This window comes from Eutrigla gurnardus, assembly GCF_963514095.1.
Source record: "Eutrigla gurnardus genome assembly, chromosome: 15".
Taxonomy (NCBI): Eukaryota; Metazoa; Chordata; class Actinopteri; order Perciformes; family Triglidae; genus Eutrigla; species Eutrigla gurnardus.
This window is the reverse complement of record NC_139938.1, coordinates 22,920,289-22,937,645: the sequence shown is the minus strand read 5'-3', so window position 1 is coordinate 22,937,645 and position 17,357 is coordinate 22,920,289. Positions and strand designations below refer to the sequence as shown.

Here is a 17,357-nt window from a genome sequence, read left to right as displayed (position 1 = left end):
GGAGTGTAAAGGAAACTAAACCATGATGTGCCATGGCATTTCTAGGGAGGAGAGAAGAAAGAGCACAGAGAAGACTAACACCATCCCCTAGTGGTAAAAAGCTGCATTACAAGAGCTACAGGTCAACCAACCTTCAATGAAAAGAAACAAAAGACATACTAGAAGACTCCACCTCAACTATGTTTAAAAAAAGAGCAAACTCAGTGACAGGATGATGGCACTGTGCTCTCACTGCCATGTTGAGCTCGGTGTAAAGCCCAGTGCCATGAGCCCAACTCTACAGCTGAGTACTTTCATCAAGCGCCTCCAGACTCCCCCCTCACACACTGGCAGGACTGGGGATGGACCAGAGATGGGCCCCCCCTTTTGTCCAGTGATCCTTTATGAGAATAATGTGTGTTTCATCCTAGTGCATATTGTTTAGAGTGTTTCCTTATATATCATGTTGTACTGGTTAAAGTCTATGTAAAAATAAATCAGTAGTTTTGTGTAAGACATAGGGTGATCCCATTTAAGACCGTGTGTCAGTAAACAAGTGCAAAGGCTTATTCAGGGCGGTATAGCAATACAAATGAGAAGTGTAAGTGGATCCAAACTCCAGCTGTTGCTCGTTTGAAGAGACCTCTTGGCTAGGATTTTCATATTCTATAAATATATATAGCTATATATTTATAGCAATGACAAATTCTTAAGTGACTTTTGGTCCACTCTAAATAGAATGCAAAGTATTCATGACTAAGCAGCTGCATTGAGAGAAAAACATTTGTCACTGGAACTGGATTAGCTATCTTGGGGCATTCCATCCTGAGTGGAATTTGAAGGTCTTTGGGTGTGTCTGTGTGCAAGAGAAAGTAAGTGTGCTTGTTTGTGGATATGTGGATCAGATGTGCCAGTGTGCTGGAGAGGTTGATGAAAAGCTCCCCCAAAGTGAGGTGCCATGCGGTCAGCACAGCGGTCGTGCAGGAACAAAGTCTAACCTCTGAGTCCCCGCCCTGGAAACCCAGCCGCAACCCAAAAGAAGAGGACAAGGGACAGCCAAAGAGAGAATATTGTTAACACAACTGCTATTGTTCTAAATATTGCGAATTCAAATCAAACCTTCAAAAGTTATTGAAGGCGTGGCTATGTTTAACGAAGCCCAATAAATAAGGACATTAAAAAAAAGAACATACAAAATGAGAAACTACCAGAAACCTAGGCACTGAAATTGCCTTGTTGGACTGCTTTGTTGGATTAAAGCCTGCGATGCTTATATTTTGATATTTTGAATATTTATGTATATTGCATATATATAAACTGAAGGTAATAATACTTAATAAATGATCATTTATACCTGGCTGAAAATGGCTGTTAAAGTAACAAAATCTTGAGCACAAAGAAAGAAAGAAAAGAAGAAACTTGTTACACAATATGCCTGATTTGAGAACTCACACTATACCTTCTGCCTTTAACTAACTCACCTTGCTCATTTTGCTCTTGCTGTCAGCGGTGAGGAATGACATGTTATTGATCTCATTCATCACCACAAAGTTCTGTTCCTCTCGTTTGAAGTTCTATAAAAGGGAGAAAAATGGGAAACTGTACAGTTGAGGATATGAGCTGCAACAAATGGCTACATCCAAAGGCCTAATTAACATACTCACATGAGATTTGGACCAGAAAATAAAGACCTCTCCAACCATTCGGAAGAGCTCTTCTGCATCTGGGTCTGGGCATGTCAGCCATCTTGCCCTGGAGCAGAAGAAATTACCTTCAGGCTCCCCAAAGTCGCAACAATTCACACAACACGATTCACAGTTGAAAATGTAGAATATGCCGGGGTTCGTAAATTCCTGCTGTTGTACCTGTTGTTGTCCACATAGCGAATAAGTAGAGGATAGAGGGCATACAAGTCTCTGCAGAGGACTGCAAACTCATCACGTATAGTGCCGTCCTCCTCATCCCCCTCTGATTTTCCCTCCATCCGCAAATGGTCCTCTTCAGCCACCACCTTTGAAGTGCGTTTCTTCAGCTTCTCCATCGTAGGGATGAAGTGGGACTTGAGCATTTCTGGCTTCGCCCTGCTGACGATTGGCTGGGAAAACACTATGAGAAGAAACAAACAGGGACATATCACTCCTCTTAACAGTTTGCTAAGGTATCAATGTGATACATTAAGAGAGTTTGAAATGGTGCTCACCAGCCAACCTCTTCATCCAAGAGGCTTCATCGATCCCCAAATTGTTGACAACAATTTTCATGATGCTGCCCAGCAGCTGATTAAGGCTTTCTGATGTGACGTCAGTGCAGATCTGGTTCTCCATCTCAGGGAAGTTCTCAAGTCCTCTTTCCCACCAGCGGGGCAGGTAGTTACACAGCATGGGCAAAGTGATTTCAATCACATGAGGCATCTCCGTATAACGAGCCCCTGACTCTGCCAAGTCCCCAATCTCCTTTAGTAGAGCATCCAGCTCTGGAATGTCTGGACATAATTCCTGGACCTCATTGGGAAGGCCCAGGACTTTCACAAGAGAAGTAGCAAAATAAATGAAATTCAGGAAAAAATACTTTGTCAGACAGAAAAGTCTAAGGAATGGCTGATGCACTCACTGGCTCTCTCCCTGGGTGTCTTTGTGGTGTAGACAGAGAAAGCATTGAATTCATTTAGATGGGGCTCTAAGTAGGCCACTGGCATAGCTGCTGCAAGGTGAGCCAGACACTCTCCAAGAGCTGGCCTCTGCCTGTAAAAGGACAAGTGCAAAACAAAAATAGGCAAAAATGCACCCAGGTCCTACATAACTTTGCAGATTTGAATGTATGCAGATGTGGTGTTACCTCTCAACATGTGGATTCTTGACAGTCCCAAGGGAGTAGATGCTACACATGATACGATAGCATGACATCTGTAGATCATCCACTGTATGCAAGCAAGAGAGAGAAGGAGGCACAGCAGTGTCAGGACACATTAATACAAGGAATAAATATAAACCATGTCACATTAGAAATATCACCAATGCAAACGAACTCACGCATGACATCATCTCCAAACTGGTGCTGAGCAATGTGATCAAACAGGGAGGTAAGCACTGGGAGCAGGGCAATGGTTGTGTAGTTAATGTTCTGGGACACGCCTTTCACTTGCTTTAAAGGAGAGAAAAAGCACATGATCATGGACTCGGATTATTGAAGGTCCAGTGTTTACCAGATCATTTGCAACAGCCGTGGATAGCAATATTGCAAGGGTATTTTTAATGTTGTGTAATTCTATTACCTGATTGCCTTTGGAAACTTTGCCCAGTTTGAGGTTCTCTACCATCTTCTCTATATCATCAGCAGCACTCTCAAAGAATGACCGCAGCCCTGCTTTCACAATCTCAGGCCCTGACTTCATTACTGTCCTAATGAAGCAAATAAGAAAGATTAGAAAGAAAAATGTATTCACCTCAATGATAATTGCACCTTGTGAGAAAATTAAAACATATATTATACCTTGCATCCAACGATCGTGCCAGAATGTGAAGACAGTTAACAATTGCTGAAGCGTCCGTGCCTGCACATACAAATACACTTCTGCTGATCGGAGGTCTTTCATAGAATTCAGATCGACACACACTGCATATAAAACAACCCGCTCTTACCCAAGTGATGGAAAAATACAGTCAGTACAGTAATCACACATATTAGAAACAGGAAAGAGTGAGTCGATTCAGAAAATCGATGTCTAGAAACTGACATCTTACCAAAGAGAGAAACTCTGTGCCTCACGAGAGCGGACATTTTACAGAAGATACTAGGATGAGAAGGAAAGGAAAGGAAAGGAAAATGCAAGAAAAGGAAGACACACGTGAAGTTACATGTGAAAAGAATACATAACAACATGTGAATATATGTATGTAAGATTGAGATCACCTTGCAATCATCTCCTTCTCCTTATTGGAAGAATGCCCACCACTACCCAGAACTTTTGCAGGTGTTGACAAGAAGTAGAGGCAGTGGTTTTTGAAATATTGGTTGATTAGAGGCATCAAGATCTGCGAAATAAAGAGTTTCCCCCATTTAGCACACAGATGAGGAACAGTCAGGTCTTCAAAATTGTGACCACTCTAGCTGTTCACAATAATCTCACCTTGGCAAAAAATTTGATTTCCTGCTCATGAGGAGACTTTTCCACTCGTCCACTGCTTACCACAGCCTCTGTAAAACACATATATGATGGTTTAATGATAGCATTGGGAAGAAACAACTACATTCAGTCACACCAATACTTTCTATTAGATGCCACAGCATATGTTCAACATTCTTGCCCCACAGTACCGAGGTGAGCGATGAACTCCTGGGCAATTTCCATCCATTTCAACAGCTTCTGCAGGAAACCATAAGCAAACCTCTTCTCGATGGAAGAGATGTCAGACTCCATATCTTTCAGACCCCTTCAATGAAAAAGAGTTTAATGCTTTTTACTTGAATTTAATACAATGTTTCCCCCAAGGTTCCTTTATAGTCACAGAATGTATGATAATACACAAAGTATTACGGAAAGGAAAAACACTTTTCTTGCTATATTTCTGATTTCCATTGATGTTCTGTACGTTTCTGCACACCGTTAATTTATAAAACAGAAATAATAGAGTATGTATGTTCTTCTGCATTGTTACCTTGTGACAGCATATCCATTAAGCTGCAGGAACTTAAGCAGCTCGTAACCCTTCTCTCTATCTCGTGCCTTTTCTTTTGCTGTCAGCGTATCATAGGGCACCAGCAGAGGATGTGTTCCACCTCCTACACAAACAGAAGTTCAATCAAAATTGTTTAAGAAAACCAAATATCTCATATCTTCCTCCACATAAACAATATATATTTTACCTTTGGACTGCAGCTCTAACTTTTTCTTCCGTCCCCAGGTGTTGTGGTAATTTTCCGCCAGTTGTTCTGCCATAGACTGAACAGATGTGAACTATGAATATTGATCAGATGCTAAGATTACAGCACAGAAGGTTCAACTATTTACCTGCAGGTCTCTTGAAAGAGCCATGTGTGAGATTTCAATGGGCTGTGGACTGTAGCCATGGCTTGGGTCATAGGTTGCCTAGAATAGAAAGAGTTACCATTATATACTGCACAATAAATAACACAGCTGCGATGCCATTATTAAGTATTAGTACGTTCATACAACAGCTTTATACCTGGGCAGTCTGTGAGATTTTTCGTGATACGGCCTTCTTCTTGTCTGACTCTTCTTCATCCCTAGCTTTATCTAGGTTCCACTCCCATGCAATCATGGCTTTGATCGACTCTTTGATTGGCCAACGGTAGATCTCTTTGTCCTGTAAGAAAAATAAGGTCAGTGTGATCAAAAGAGGGGTGATATGGAAGTAATAGTACAGGGAGATTTAATGCACAGTGTGAACCTACCTTTTCTGAGAAGGTTTTGTATGGTCTGAGCATGGGATGAGTTTTTGCATTTTCATCGAGCACCTCGCCGTATGACCAGTTATTCTGGATCTAAAAGACACGTACAAAACAATATGTGTTACAGCTGTCGTTAATGCAAACAAATATAATCTCTACATTCTTCATTCGAGCATATAATATATAGCTCAATATGTTGCTCAGTGAGGTTCTACCTTTTCAAAGGCCCATCTATCATGCGTATATTCAGCATATTTGTTGATAAAGGGATCCAGTCTCTCAGGGATGATAGTGCTGTGGTTGGAGGAAGAATCAATTCATTTAGCTTTAAGTATTTTTACAGAGAGGTAACTTCATAACGCCAAAAATCCTCTCACTTTGTGGTCTCAACTGGTTTAGGATCAAAGTTTCCCTCTGCATCTACTGATGCCTTTTTCTCTGTTTTGGAGGAGTAGCTGGCATCAACATAGTCGGGAGGAATGGCTCCAGCAATGGCACAGATGCACGGCATTGAAATTTTGAAAATCTCAGCATCAAATTTCTGAAATCACAGGAACAAGATATTACAATATGTCCATACATCACCTAGTATAGTAATATATATATATATTGAAAGAACTTCACCTTGTGTGCCAGTGATTCAAAGATCCCCCAAAAAAGTTTGCGGGTCAAATGCAGCTCCTCTTCTGATGCGACTCCAAAGTTGGCCCAACCATTAGGGAGGCAATAATATTTCCAACAACGCTCATAGTGATTGGTCAAAAGCTGCAGGATGCCAAAAAACAAAATGCTAAAGTCAAAAAATGTATACCAGAAAAGGACGTTTTTAAAATGCTATTAAAAGGCTTTAAAAAGTTTTAAAAAGTCCTCATACCTTCAGTGGCATTTTGGCGTACTCATTAAGAATGGGCACATCAAACACCAGCCGTCGTAGCAGGTGCTGAAGCATGGATGGACGTAGATGTCTGAAAGAAAGACAAGGATGACTTCAACTATGAACCTGACTATATCATTTACATGAAACGTTTTCAATGAGGTTAAACTCACTTGCACAAAGCCATAAGGCACTCTTCGATGATGTCTCTTTGGGCCTTGGTGAAGGCTCGTCCACGAGACAGCCGGTAGATTGTGTGCAACATGGAGTCAATCATTATGGCTCGGTGGTCACTGCCAGCAAACAGTGGGGCACACTTGGTGATGAGTGGCAGCACAGCAGAACACAGGTAGCGGTTCAAAGCAAGGGCCATCTCTGTAGTGCAGAAAGCAACCTGCAGAAATTCAAGTAATAAGTTCAGTATGGTAATAATACGGCTCTGCACTTCTCCCCAAGGACCAAAGACGACAGTATGTTTGTAAATTGTTTGAGGCTCACCGTGTCCAGAGATGCAGCAGCCCTCATATCAGGCAGAAAGCCCACCTCCAGCACATGGAGCAGGAAATCCTGGTTGTCAATACCATACACTCTGTCCAGGAACAGAACCATGGGAGCCTTGTGATCCGGCACAAAACTAGCTGACATCTTTGGTTCTATGATGCTGTTGTCTGAGCACGACATGAAGAAAACATTTTGGAAAATCGATATGCAAAACAATGCGCATAAGTGGAGTGATCTTATAGCAGAGGACACTGATTGAAGCCACGTAACGTCATAAATTCAAAGTTTTCCCACATGTTTACCTTTTCCAAACGAAGGAATCTGAACAGGAAGGCTGATGACTCCAACCAGATCCTCAATAGGGACCAGAGACCTCAGGATGGCCCTGATTCTCAGAGCCTCACCCTTACCAGCCTGGATCAACTGTAGAGACAAAAGCATGTATTTCCTATCAAGACATTTAAAATATATTTCATATTCCTGTCTTCCTTCCTTTCTCAACCCGTTTGATAAGTCTGGTATGGTCGCTGCTAAACATGCTTACGTGCATCTCTGGAGCACAGCGTCCCAGCAAGTCAATTAGGGCAGAGTAGAAGGACATGATGGCATTTCCCAGATGCACCTTGTTCTCCTCATGCTGTTCCTCTCCTCCAAACCTACCAGAAAAAAGACAGTGGCTCTAAATATTTCTGTGACAGCAACACTAGAGAAGATAATGCAGACTTTGGCACCTCATCAAGAACCATCATAGGCCTTCAAACCAAAGCTCTTACATGGGAAACCGTCTGTCTTTCTTAACACTTGGGCCATCCCTTGCAGGGTCCTCTGATATTTTGATGGCCTCCTCTATTGCAGCCAGGAGGCCATTACCACCTTCCCCTCTGAGGGCTGGACCAAAGCACTCAGGTCTGCGAATGAGGAGACGCACCACCACATTGGCATTCTCTTCTACGCTCTCTCCTACAGAAGGCCACAAGAAAACATATCAACCACTAATAAGGGAGAAAACAAGGACAATATGAAATGAATATGAATATGAAAAATCTGACCATTGACAAACACAGCAAAACGAAGAAAGTCAAGGTATTTCTCTCCACCACAAGGATTCCAGCCAATGTCAGGGTAGCCTTTAGAAAGTAGCATTGGACAGCTCTGAAGGCCACATCCGGCTAAATACTTCACCACCTGGAAAGATAACAGTGTACTCAAGTGATGAATAGTTTTGCACAATGCTTGTTCTGTACATAACATATTCATTGCATTTTACCATTTCTAGGTCCTGCTCTTGGAGAGCCAAGGCCAGCTCGTTGTTGTCGATACAAGAGGCTGCAGCCACATCCAAGGGAGTGGAGCCACGCATTCCTAAAAAAACAGCACATAATGTCCAGCTTAATCACAGTTCACACATAATGGATCATCAATATAATGCTGAAACTCAAAAAAAGACAATCACCAAGGCCAATGCCACTGTTTTGGAGAAGGTAGCTGAGATGATCAAACATTGAGCGCTGATTTTGACGACTGATGCGACAGAAATAGCAGAGAAAACGGCAGCAGTTTGTCACCACTCGAGGGAATCTGATCTCCTATTGGAGGGAAGCACAAAGTTAAGATAAGTAGCATAACGTCTTTAACCTAGACAATGGTTATATAATGCAAGGTCTATGTGTCAATTGAGCTTACTTACAATACAGTTGAGTAGAATAAAAATACATACCTTTGAGTCCCCACCACCGAGTACATTAACCATGACCTCCATAACAGTTTCATGCATGCCCAAGGCTCGCATCAAGTTGGGGTGCTGATAGAAAACTTTGTTACTCATGATGTTCCTAAGGAAGACAAAAATGAAGTTGACATACAGTCTGACAAATGTAGATGTTCAAGAAATCACTTCAAGATAAGATATTCAGAAAATAAAGACTTATATGAACCCAATGCTTTGAATCATAAGCCTCTCCTCTTCCGGACCCATCTGGACAATAAGCAGTGATCGGATCTGGCCCAGACACTCCAGCAGGTCCATGGTGTCATGAATTGACACTGCGTTGATGGTGTAGGCTTTGGGAAGGGCACGCATGAGTTCCCCCAGCCCATCATACTGTCTGTGAAGGAGGCTGAACATCATACGCACTAACTCAGGGTTCTGGATAAATGACTCTTGGGCCCAATGGATCATAGTATGGGAGATCAGCTCCTGCAATGTGCCTGGTAAACAGAAACCAAAGAGTTAAGGAAACATTTAAAAATGTACTATGTACTGTATATGAAAGTATTTCTATCTTCTCCAGATATATAAAAGATACAGTCTTAAAATGGTTGTAAGTTACATGCAAAAGATTAAAGGCTCACTTGGTTTTTTATCTTCTTGTGGTTCAGGCTCCTCATCTACCTTCTTCTCACGGATCTTTTTCACCTTTGCCAACAAACGGACCAGTCGTCCACGGAGAGAATTATCAACTTCTTCCTCTTGTTCTTCTTCCTCGATATGAACACCTGAGAGCGAGAGAGTTTTAAATTAGATACAATCATTTCTATTCAAACCTGCCAAAATTAAGTGTCCATGTTTAATGTGGATGTTGGTAAATTTGATACTGTAGATGTAGACCGACCACAGTGAATCAGCAGAAAGTTGTGAAACGTCAGCAGAGCGTCGCGGACCTCATCGGGAACAGGGCACTCTTCATCCTCAGCACAGTTCTTGAAGTTCATGAGCATATTAACCTATACAAAAGCAAGACAAGATTATGGATATGCTTCATCCCCAATTCATGTTTCCTGGGTAAATTCTATTTCAGTGAGTACATTTTCAAAGTTCTCAATTTGATATTATGTTGTCTAGTTGCCTAGTTTTCTAATACCTGGAGAAAAATTGTGAAGGGATGCCGAATAGATTCTTACTAGATTTTTAAACCATGTTTTCAGGGTGGAGAAGTTCTTTAATTCAACAATTCTCAACACAATTACACAATCGTTGGAGTACCTGCTCCTGTGGTGGGGAGCGAAATTCACGGGTCTTGCGGGCGGTCTCTGCTGCACTCATGGTGAAGGCCAGCATAAGTTCGTTGTAGCGTTGCCTCTGGTTGGACTGTATCTGGCTGACAAACTGGTCTGAGAAAGCGGTGATAGCCTCCACTCTGTGACGAAGCTCACAGTCACAGAAATACTGCAGCAGAGTACACATCTAAAGGACAAAAGTAAAGTCAATCATTGATACTAAGATAGAAGAACCTTTTTGTATACTCTAAAATTACCAATCATACCTGCAATTTGACAGACTCTGGTAGCTTCATCTGGAAGAGTCCTTGCTCTAGCTGTTCTTCTTTGCTCTCCTCTTTAATCTCTTTCTCCGTTTCCTCGGCTCCTTTCTCGCCATTTACTTGCTCAGTCTTGTCGACTGTTTCTTCATGTGGCATGATGGATTCTGACTCTAATTCTTCTTCTTCCTCCATGTCTTCCTCATCCTCTTCACCCAGGCCATCATCCTCAAATTCTTCTTCTTCTTCTTCCCCCATGGCTTCCTGCTCTTCCTTCACTGCTCCCTCTTTTGGGGGTGATTTTTGTTCCTCTTCCTTCAAATCGGCATTTTCCTCAGCAGACTCCTCTGCTTTCTTGCCACTGAAGACTGTGGGCTCAAGCATCTTCAGGATGTGTGTGACATCTTCATCGTCAAACACACCCATGATGAGGAGGGTACTGATGAGCTTCAGGATTGGAACAAAATGAAACTCAACACTACCTCCCACAGGATCTCTCATGGCTTGACCTCCATCTTGCACAGCCTCAGTCAGCATGTTCAGAGCCTTCGTCTTCAGCACCTGGAAACACAAGGAAACGTCTGATTATTACTGACTCAGGACTTCCCCAAAATGCCACAACTGTTCCAGCTCACCTGTAAAGGGATGACTGGACTCAGTGTGTAGATGTCTTGATCTGTTCCAACAAATCCAATGGAGGAGAAATGGAGTTTGGGACGTAGACACGTAGTTAGGCCGACCCCAGGTAAAGCGTGAGACTTGTCGGAGTACAGAATGATACTGCGTGTTTGGTCTGTCATCGGAACTATGAATTCCTTGTTTGTTCCCAGACGGTTCCTCTTGGCAGACTCAAGGTGCATGCTGATGAGGAGGTCATAGAAGCCGCTCCTCATTGGTCCAGGTAGGTAGGTGTTCTCTATGGCGTAGAAGAGCTGGGACTCATCCACATGGCTGCACAGAGCGTGAGCCACACGGTTGTTTCCCAAAGCACACACTAAGCCGTACAGCTTTAGCGTATGGTAGTGGAACTTCAGCAAGTCCATACGTTCAGACAGCTCCAGGATGTCAACACACCTAGAGGGTACAAAGGCCTTTCATTTCACTGAGAAAATAAGGCACTACATTTTTTAAATGCAGAGTGATGCAGCTCTGACCTGTTCTCCTCTGGGATGTGGAGGGCCATCATGGTAAGTGGCTCCTGACACTGCACCACCCAGCCCAGTCTCTCACTTAGACGTCCCGTCTCCGGAGCCAAGAAGTGGTTGGGCATGCGGCTCCAGATGACTGGGGTTAACATCTGGACATCCAGTCTAGGAGGGCACTGGGGGACGGGGTTCTTGCGTTCACTCCGGAACATGGCGGCTGAGATTGGCATAATGTTCTGGCAAGACAAATAAAGGAAGCCAAATTATCTATTAGAGAAGTTAGTTATATAACAAAGGCGGTCATTTGTAATTAAAGTCTCAATTTTGAGGATTTGTGCGGACTGAGTGGAGTGATTCTTTGTGACTGACCTTGAGCTTGCCTAGCTCGAACTGAATCATATTCTGACTGGAAGGAAGGACAAAGACAGCTGGAAACAGTTTTGTGTTGGGCTCCACCTGCAAGAGGGGAACAGAACAGGGTTGCATTCAATTACCAAAACTTTATAAGGGAACTACATGAACTGCATACCAGATGAAAGTTTATCTGACCTGGTAAAATGTGTTGATTTCCTTTCCATTGGCAGTGAAAGTCATGAGTCCTGTTTCCAAATCAATAAGACAGCCAATCACAAAATCCTCTTGACTGACTCGAGTCTGCTGTGAGCTGCTGAACTCCCCTCCCGATACCATGTAGCAGTTGCTGCGTTTTATACTGAGGAGAAAGAAAAATAATCTTAAACTTTGCATTTTTTGTAATTTAAATGAGAATTCTTCTGTTTTCCTGTCTAGAGAAGACCAACGTACCTGTCGTGAATGTTTCCTTTATCATCGCCTACAGTGACTGTTACATTCCTCACTTTGCTGATGTCAAAATGTGGGTCATACTGGTGATAGTCAGGTGTGATCCAGCCCACCCACACACCACTGGGCTCCTGGCCGGCAAACACTCGCACAGAATAATAGTACTGGTAAAGGAAGGAGGTGGGTGGGAAATAAACATCAGTACAGTTTCAGGTGAAGATGATTCAAAACAAATGTTAAGTTATAAATATATATATATTATATATATATAATATGAGAAATACTGTACGTACATATATATATTTGAAATTGTATGTTAATTACAATATCTAAAGTTAACAGTATAAGCACAAATGAGCAAAGTGTACATGGGTTTTATATGGTTATAGATATGAAAACCCTATAAATATAAGGTATAGCTTTACTGTAGTGGTGTTGAGGATGATGTCGACGTCATCCCTGTCATCTGGCACCACATCTTCCACTAAGCGAGGCATGGTGGGAACAACAGGTGGTGGAGATATCAATGCAGCCTTCTTAGCCTTGAAAAGGAATCTGTAAATAGCAGCAGCAATTACTCACTTTATATGAAAATGTATACACAGCATCCCAGGCTTTTCTCCCACACCGCCATTCTCAAGTCACTCAACATGAATTTTCACAAACCCTTTCTTCTTGCTTTTCTCAGTTGAGGCGTCCTTTTCATTTTCTCCATTTTTGATGGCAGGGATCTCTTTAGCCACAGAGGGTTCTTTCTTCTCCTCTTCCTGCTCTTTGCGAGAAGCTGACTTCTTGAGTATTTCAAAGTCAGAGTCTGGGTCCACCTCTAGGACCTCATCCTCAGGGATGGTCAGGGCACGAGTAAGAAGGGTGGTTCCTGCAGGGACTTTGAAGGTCTCGTGAAACTCAACTGGCATGCTGAGTCTGAAGAATAGCAGATCGGTGTTGGCGTTCTGAGATCCGAATGTCTTGTGGGTAACTTTGAGACAAGGGGCCGTTTCCACTGTCCCATCAACACGCGATACCTACAGCATAAACGAAAGGGGCCAGAATATTCTTATTCATCAAGGGTACAAAGAAACACTTCATCAGACCATGTGAAACATGAAATGCACTGTACCTCCATGTGAGGATGATCAGTAGGCGCATTGATGAACTGGGGAAGGCTCTTGCTGAACCACATGGTAATGTCTCTTTTCATGTTAATAGCAAAGGGCTCAAATCCCTCCTGCAGGCCACAGATGGTGAAATAACGAAGACTGCTGACATTTTGACCTAAGTTGATCCTGCCGATCTGGGACAGGCCCAGACTGCACACAGGTATGAAGCCTGGGAAAGTTCCATACATACATGATCATCAGCATCAGAAACCTGCGTTGTCTCTACCTGAAAAAATGATTTGCCATTGTTCTTTACTTTACTTACCCTCTCCTATCTCGATATCCTTAAAGGCCATCTCGGAGCCCGAGTCGCTGATCAACATTTCTCCATTGAGTGTAAACATGATGTTCATCTCTGTCAGGTCAATCATACAACCCACCACATCACCAGATAGCCACTGACGACCAAATGGCTCATTTCCCACATGCCAACGTTGGGCCTGAAAAAGAAAATGGCAAAGTTCAGAGTTTCGTTTTACAGAGCATTTGGAATCCGCGTGTATACTAGGTCTCACTCCCACCTTGAAGCCATTGAAGACGTATCCCAACTCATCTGCGCCAAGTTCAGTGTCTGCACGAACATTGGGCCTGGCCCAGCCCACTCTCATCTCCCCGACTGTCACAGCCTCAAACTCAAAGTACCACTTCCCCTGTGTGATGGCATACGATTTCTCTGCTCTGAACACTCTGATCTTATCACCGGTCGCTGGTCCATGGCCGCCTACATTAACACAAACATAATGAACATTCGATAAAATGTCAGTAGCTTTAATGACAAATCTACATAAAAACTACATAAGAAATATGCCATCCTGCTTGTCGATAGCAGTGCAAACTTACTGCCCTCCTGGTCAGGTGGTTCTATGTTGTAACCATATCCAATGAGAGTGCGAACAGCTGCACACACTGTGTCTCTGTTGGTCTTTTTAGTCTTTTCATCAAGTAGGTTGTAAGGAACCAGACGGGGATTGCGCTTGTTCATTATATCCTACACAAGAAAATATCAATCAATGAAAATAGATTCAACTTATGAAAAATAATGTTCATGCAGCATGTTTCCATCAAATCATCTACACAAACTAATTATGATAAAAAGAATGATAGTACCTGCACAATACTGTACGTCCAGCCCTGGCGAACCCGGTCTCTCGCCCACACATTGTGTCCATTTTCTGCCAGTCTCTCCACTAGAGTGTTCTGATTAGGAGTTAGCTTGACATGGGTGAGGTCCAGAGGGGCTGGCTTATATCCGTTACTCTGCATGTAGCTAAAGAACAATGCTTTGTGATCAGAATGGATCCCTCAGAGCCTTTACATGGCCATTTACAGTTAAAGACAAGCAATGTCACAAAATGAATCAAAATAAATGAATGCCTTGAGCTCACGTTTTGGGGAGCTTGTTCTTTTTCAGATTCTCCTCGGCTTTCTCATCTCCCATTCCTACATGGCAGCCTAGTGCTAGCAGAGTCCTTTGAAATGAATCATGCAAAGTGTTTAAAATAGTAAGAAACAGAGCACAATCATATCAATTAAGCAAGGGCGCTGACTTACTTGAGTGTCTCTCCTGACATTGCTAAATTGTAGTTCTTCTCTGGTTCAGGCAGACCCTGGAAATCGACCAGGCAGGGGTGCAACTTCTTGTTGTCATCACGAAACTTGACAATGATTAAAACAAAATAAATAGAGTGCAAATATTTTTTAAAGGGATTTGTAAGTTTGCGTGGCAACATTTTCTACGGTAAACACAGGAAAACACTCACTGGTCCAAAGGTCCACCCTTGTTCAATGCGAGTAACAGCCCATAACTCATGGCTATTTTCTGCAAGCTTCTCTCGAATGCGCTCCAAATGAGGAGGAAGTACAATCTGAAAGAATTTCAAATTTCAGTGGAGGGAAAAAGATGTTGAATTAAATTGAAAAACAGTATGGAATTGGATTTTACTTGTATGGTGTCCACAGGGCCAGGAGTGAAGGCTGTGTGTGAGAGGGACTGACATGGACCCAACAGATTGCGAACATCTTCGAAATCGTGCTTATACTCCTTGATGGGCTCGATCCTCAGACGGTCCCTTGGCAGCACTGCTTCATAGCACGGGGCATATCCTGGAGGTGGGAGGAACTTGAAATCCCCATGACGCCCTCCAAGAAGAAATCGCAACCTTGGAGTCAGAGTGGAAAATTGACATTAGTTTTGTACAACTTTACTGCACTGTACAGAAAAAATACATTCATAATAATTCATTTTATCATGCATATTCCTTACTTAACGCCTGCAGAGAAACTGACAACTGGGAAGAACAAGCCATCCAGGTTGAAGTTCTCAAACATGCCCTGAACAGGATGCCCATTGATACGGAAGGAAATACTGGGCACGCTCAGATCCAAACAACAGCTGACCACGTCCTCTGCTGCCAGGTTGTGCTGGTTGGGTGTGGCCACATGACGCGGAACACGTCCTGTAGACATAAAGAGACAATTCATTCATATTTTCTTAATGTACATGAAATATTTAAGGAGTTTATCTGTGTAACTGGAAGGCATCGTGTAGGAATGTAAGCAGTATGAGCACAAAAGCACAGAATCAAATTAATGACAAAAATACAAATAAAAGAGTTTTAAATAAAGGTAATATGAATGCAAAAGACTACTTCAAAGTAAACCATGTTTACTTTACCTGACCAGAGGTGAAGCCCATCAAAACCGTAGGAGTAGAGGTCATCCCCAACGCCGTTGCCACCCCAGCCCTCCCCTCCTCCAGGGTAAGGGCTGTAGCCCTCTGTCAGAGCCCAACCCACACGCAGGTGATACGGCTGAGCGGTAAGGAATGGCTCCACTTGGTCCACCATCACCTCAAAATACCACTTCTTGTACTGAGTGGATCCTTCGCAAGTTCCGAGGAAAATGTTGGGTCTCATGCTAAACGGGGGATTACAAAACAAGTACCTAACTCAGTGCAGATGTTTTGATAGCTGGACTTCAGCACAGAAGAAAGAGCATAAACGTCCAAAGTGTGCTCATACAATCTGACCCACCTGGTTACATAATTGATAATGTTGGTTTGAAGTAGGAGGTCACGACCTGGAAGCAGATTCTCTGTGATGAGATTCTGATTCGACCTTACGGCCACCCCGTTACACACACAGAGAGAGCAGAGAACGTCCAACACCTGACAAAAAAAGAGAGATCGATGAAGATTGTTCTGGTGCTGATTTGTAGATTGAGTTTTCATATCATAGAAGAGATATGTGAGGATCCATCAACTGCTATTAATCAATGTGGTTTGTTCAGCACGCTCAGCAAACAGCTCAGTAAACAGCATGTTCCTGACCTTATGATTGCGCCCATGCTTATCCAGCAGAGAGATGATTGATTTGATGTGATTCTCTTGGATGATATTCAACACCTCTGGACTCTCAATCAGAACACAATACAACACCTCCAGGATTCCTGTCGTAAAAAAAAAGTGCAGAATATGTTTCTATGGTACGTTAGAACAGCAAGATAATACACCCGTGGCAACAGGAACACATTAAAACTACAATGCAACTGAATGCAACACACCAATCTACAGTTAAAAAATAACTATATTTCTAAAGCATTGCAAGCCTCACATAGTAAATGTTTATAGCAGGAATATTATTTAAAATCGCATCATATTGTCAGCTGTACTTAATATTTGTATGCTGTTTGTAACAAATCACATTCAGTTTCAGTTGACAGGGTGTTCATTTATACTAGTGAGCAGCACACAAGCTTCCACCGTTCTCAGTTTAGTGATCAGTCTAATACATGTTGGCTTTTGGCGAAAACAAATGAGAGCTAACATTTTCATTGCACATTTGAAAAGCTTCTGTATGTCTGAGATACCTGAAGATGCCTCCAAACGATCCAATTTACTGACCAGCCAATCAAGGTTATCGCAGAACAGGGCACAGTTGGCACGGTTACCTCTGATCAAAGAGGCTTCACACATAAAGAGAAGCAGAAACGATGGTCAACAAACTAGAAGTGGGGAACAAAACAATGACTCATCTAGAATCCCCATAAATGCATTGAACAGATAACCACATGGACATACCTAGCAATTCATACAGCAAATTTACTATTTCCTTCCATGACTCGGCGGCTTCTTCCCCAGCGTATTCTGAGAAGTGGGCTGCTGTGTTGTAAACATTGAGCCGGTCTACACAGTCCAGGACATGAGTAATCATTCCCTGGTAAAAAACAACAA

At 42.6% G+C, this 17,357-nt stretch overlaps 1 protein-coding gene across 2 annotated transcripts in view; it reads right to left on the bottom strand.

Moving 5' to 3' along the window:
- The window catches only part of LOC311026161 (ryanodine receptor 1-like), a 43,505-nt gene that overhangs the window by 19,474 nt on the left and 6,674 nt on the right, over positions 1–17,357 (bottom strand). For both annotated transcript variants that reach the window (XM_084029522.1, XM_084029523.1), the window contains exons 15-73: positions 17,205–17,340; positions 16,994–17,089; positions 16,455–16,573; positions 16,159–16,292; positions 15,801–16,042; positions 15,390–15,582; positions 15,069–15,285; positions 14,887–14,991; positions 14,678–14,781; positions 14,512–14,595; positions 14,234–14,393; positions 13,967–14,114; positions 13,648–13,847; positions 13,392–13,566; positions 13,087–13,295; positions 12,633–12,991; positions 12,392–12,521; positions 11,970–12,130; positions 11,715–11,877; positions 11,535–11,621; positions 11,175–11,401; positions 10,656–11,094; positions 10,027–10,581; positions 9,747–9,947; positions 9,376–9,487; positions 9,116–9,259; positions 8,698–8,971; positions 8,481–8,595; positions 8,217–8,349; positions 8,031–8,125; positions 7,813–7,948; positions 7,537–7,723; positions 7,308–7,419; positions 7,066–7,186; positions 6,761–6,930; positions 6,436–6,656; positions 6,263–6,353; positions 6,013–6,153; positions 5,766–5,929; positions 5,604–5,682; positions 5,392–5,481; positions 5,163–5,303; positions 4,988–5,065; positions 4,843–4,918; positions 4,635–4,758; positions 4,294–4,409; positions 4,106–4,173; positions 3,889–4,010; positions 3,720–3,769; positions 3,469–3,529; positions 3,251–3,377; positions 3,009–3,120; positions 2,815–2,896; positions 2,590–2,720; positions 2,180–2,500; positions 1,845–2,085; positions 1,644–1,731; positions 1,461–1,553; positions 978–992 (exon numbers count right to left, since the gene is read on the bottom strand). In XM_084029522.1, the coding sequence (XP_083885648.1) occupies positions 978–992; positions 1,461–1,553; positions 1,644–1,731; positions 1,845–2,085; positions 2,180–2,500; positions 2,590–2,720; positions 2,815–2,896; positions 3,009–3,120; positions 3,251–3,377; positions 3,469–3,529; positions 3,720–3,769; positions 3,889–4,010; positions 4,106–4,173; positions 4,294–4,409; positions 4,635–4,758; positions 4,843–4,918; positions 4,988–5,065; positions 5,163–5,303; positions 5,392–5,481; positions 5,604–5,682; positions 5,766–5,929; positions 6,013–6,153; positions 6,263–6,353; positions 6,436–6,656; positions 6,761–6,930; positions 7,066–7,186; positions 7,308–7,419; positions 7,537–7,723; positions 7,813–7,948; positions 8,031–8,125; positions 8,217–8,349; positions 8,481–8,595; positions 8,698–8,971; positions 9,116–9,259; positions 9,376–9,487; positions 9,747–9,947; positions 10,027–10,581; positions 10,656–11,094; positions 11,175–11,401; positions 11,535–11,621; positions 11,715–11,877; positions 11,970–12,130; positions 12,392–12,521; positions 12,633–12,991; positions 13,087–13,295; positions 13,392–13,566; positions 13,648–13,847; positions 13,967–14,114; positions 14,234–14,393; positions 14,512–14,595; positions 14,678–14,781; positions 14,887–14,991; positions 15,069–15,285; positions 15,390–15,582; positions 15,801–16,042; positions 16,159–16,292; positions 16,455–16,573; positions 16,994–17,089; positions 17,205–17,340 (9,075 nt within the window). The remainder of the gene's footprint in view (positions 1–977; positions 993–1,460; positions 1,554–1,643; positions 1,732–1,844; positions 2,086–2,179; positions 2,501–2,589; positions 2,721–2,814; positions 2,897–3,008; positions 3,121–3,250; positions 3,378–3,468; positions 3,530–3,719; positions 3,770–3,888; positions 4,011–4,105; positions 4,174–4,293; positions 4,410–4,634; positions 4,759–4,842; positions 4,919–4,987; positions 5,066–5,162; positions 5,304–5,391; positions 5,482–5,603; positions 5,683–5,765; positions 5,930–6,012; positions 6,154–6,262; positions 6,354–6,435; positions 6,657–6,760; positions 6,931–7,065; positions 7,187–7,307; positions 7,420–7,536; positions 7,724–7,812; positions 7,949–8,030; positions 8,126–8,216; positions 8,350–8,480; positions 8,596–8,697; positions 8,972–9,115; positions 9,260–9,375; positions 9,488–9,746; positions 9,948–10,026; positions 10,582–10,655; positions 11,095–11,174; positions 11,402–11,534; positions 11,622–11,714; positions 11,878–11,969; positions 12,131–12,391; positions 12,522–12,632; positions 12,992–13,086; positions 13,296–13,391; positions 13,567–13,647; positions 13,848–13,966; positions 14,115–14,233; positions 14,394–14,511; positions 14,596–14,677; positions 14,782–14,886; positions 14,992–15,068; positions 15,286–15,389; positions 15,583–15,800; positions 16,043–16,158; positions 16,293–16,454; positions 16,574–16,993; positions 17,090–17,204; positions 17,341–17,357) is intronic.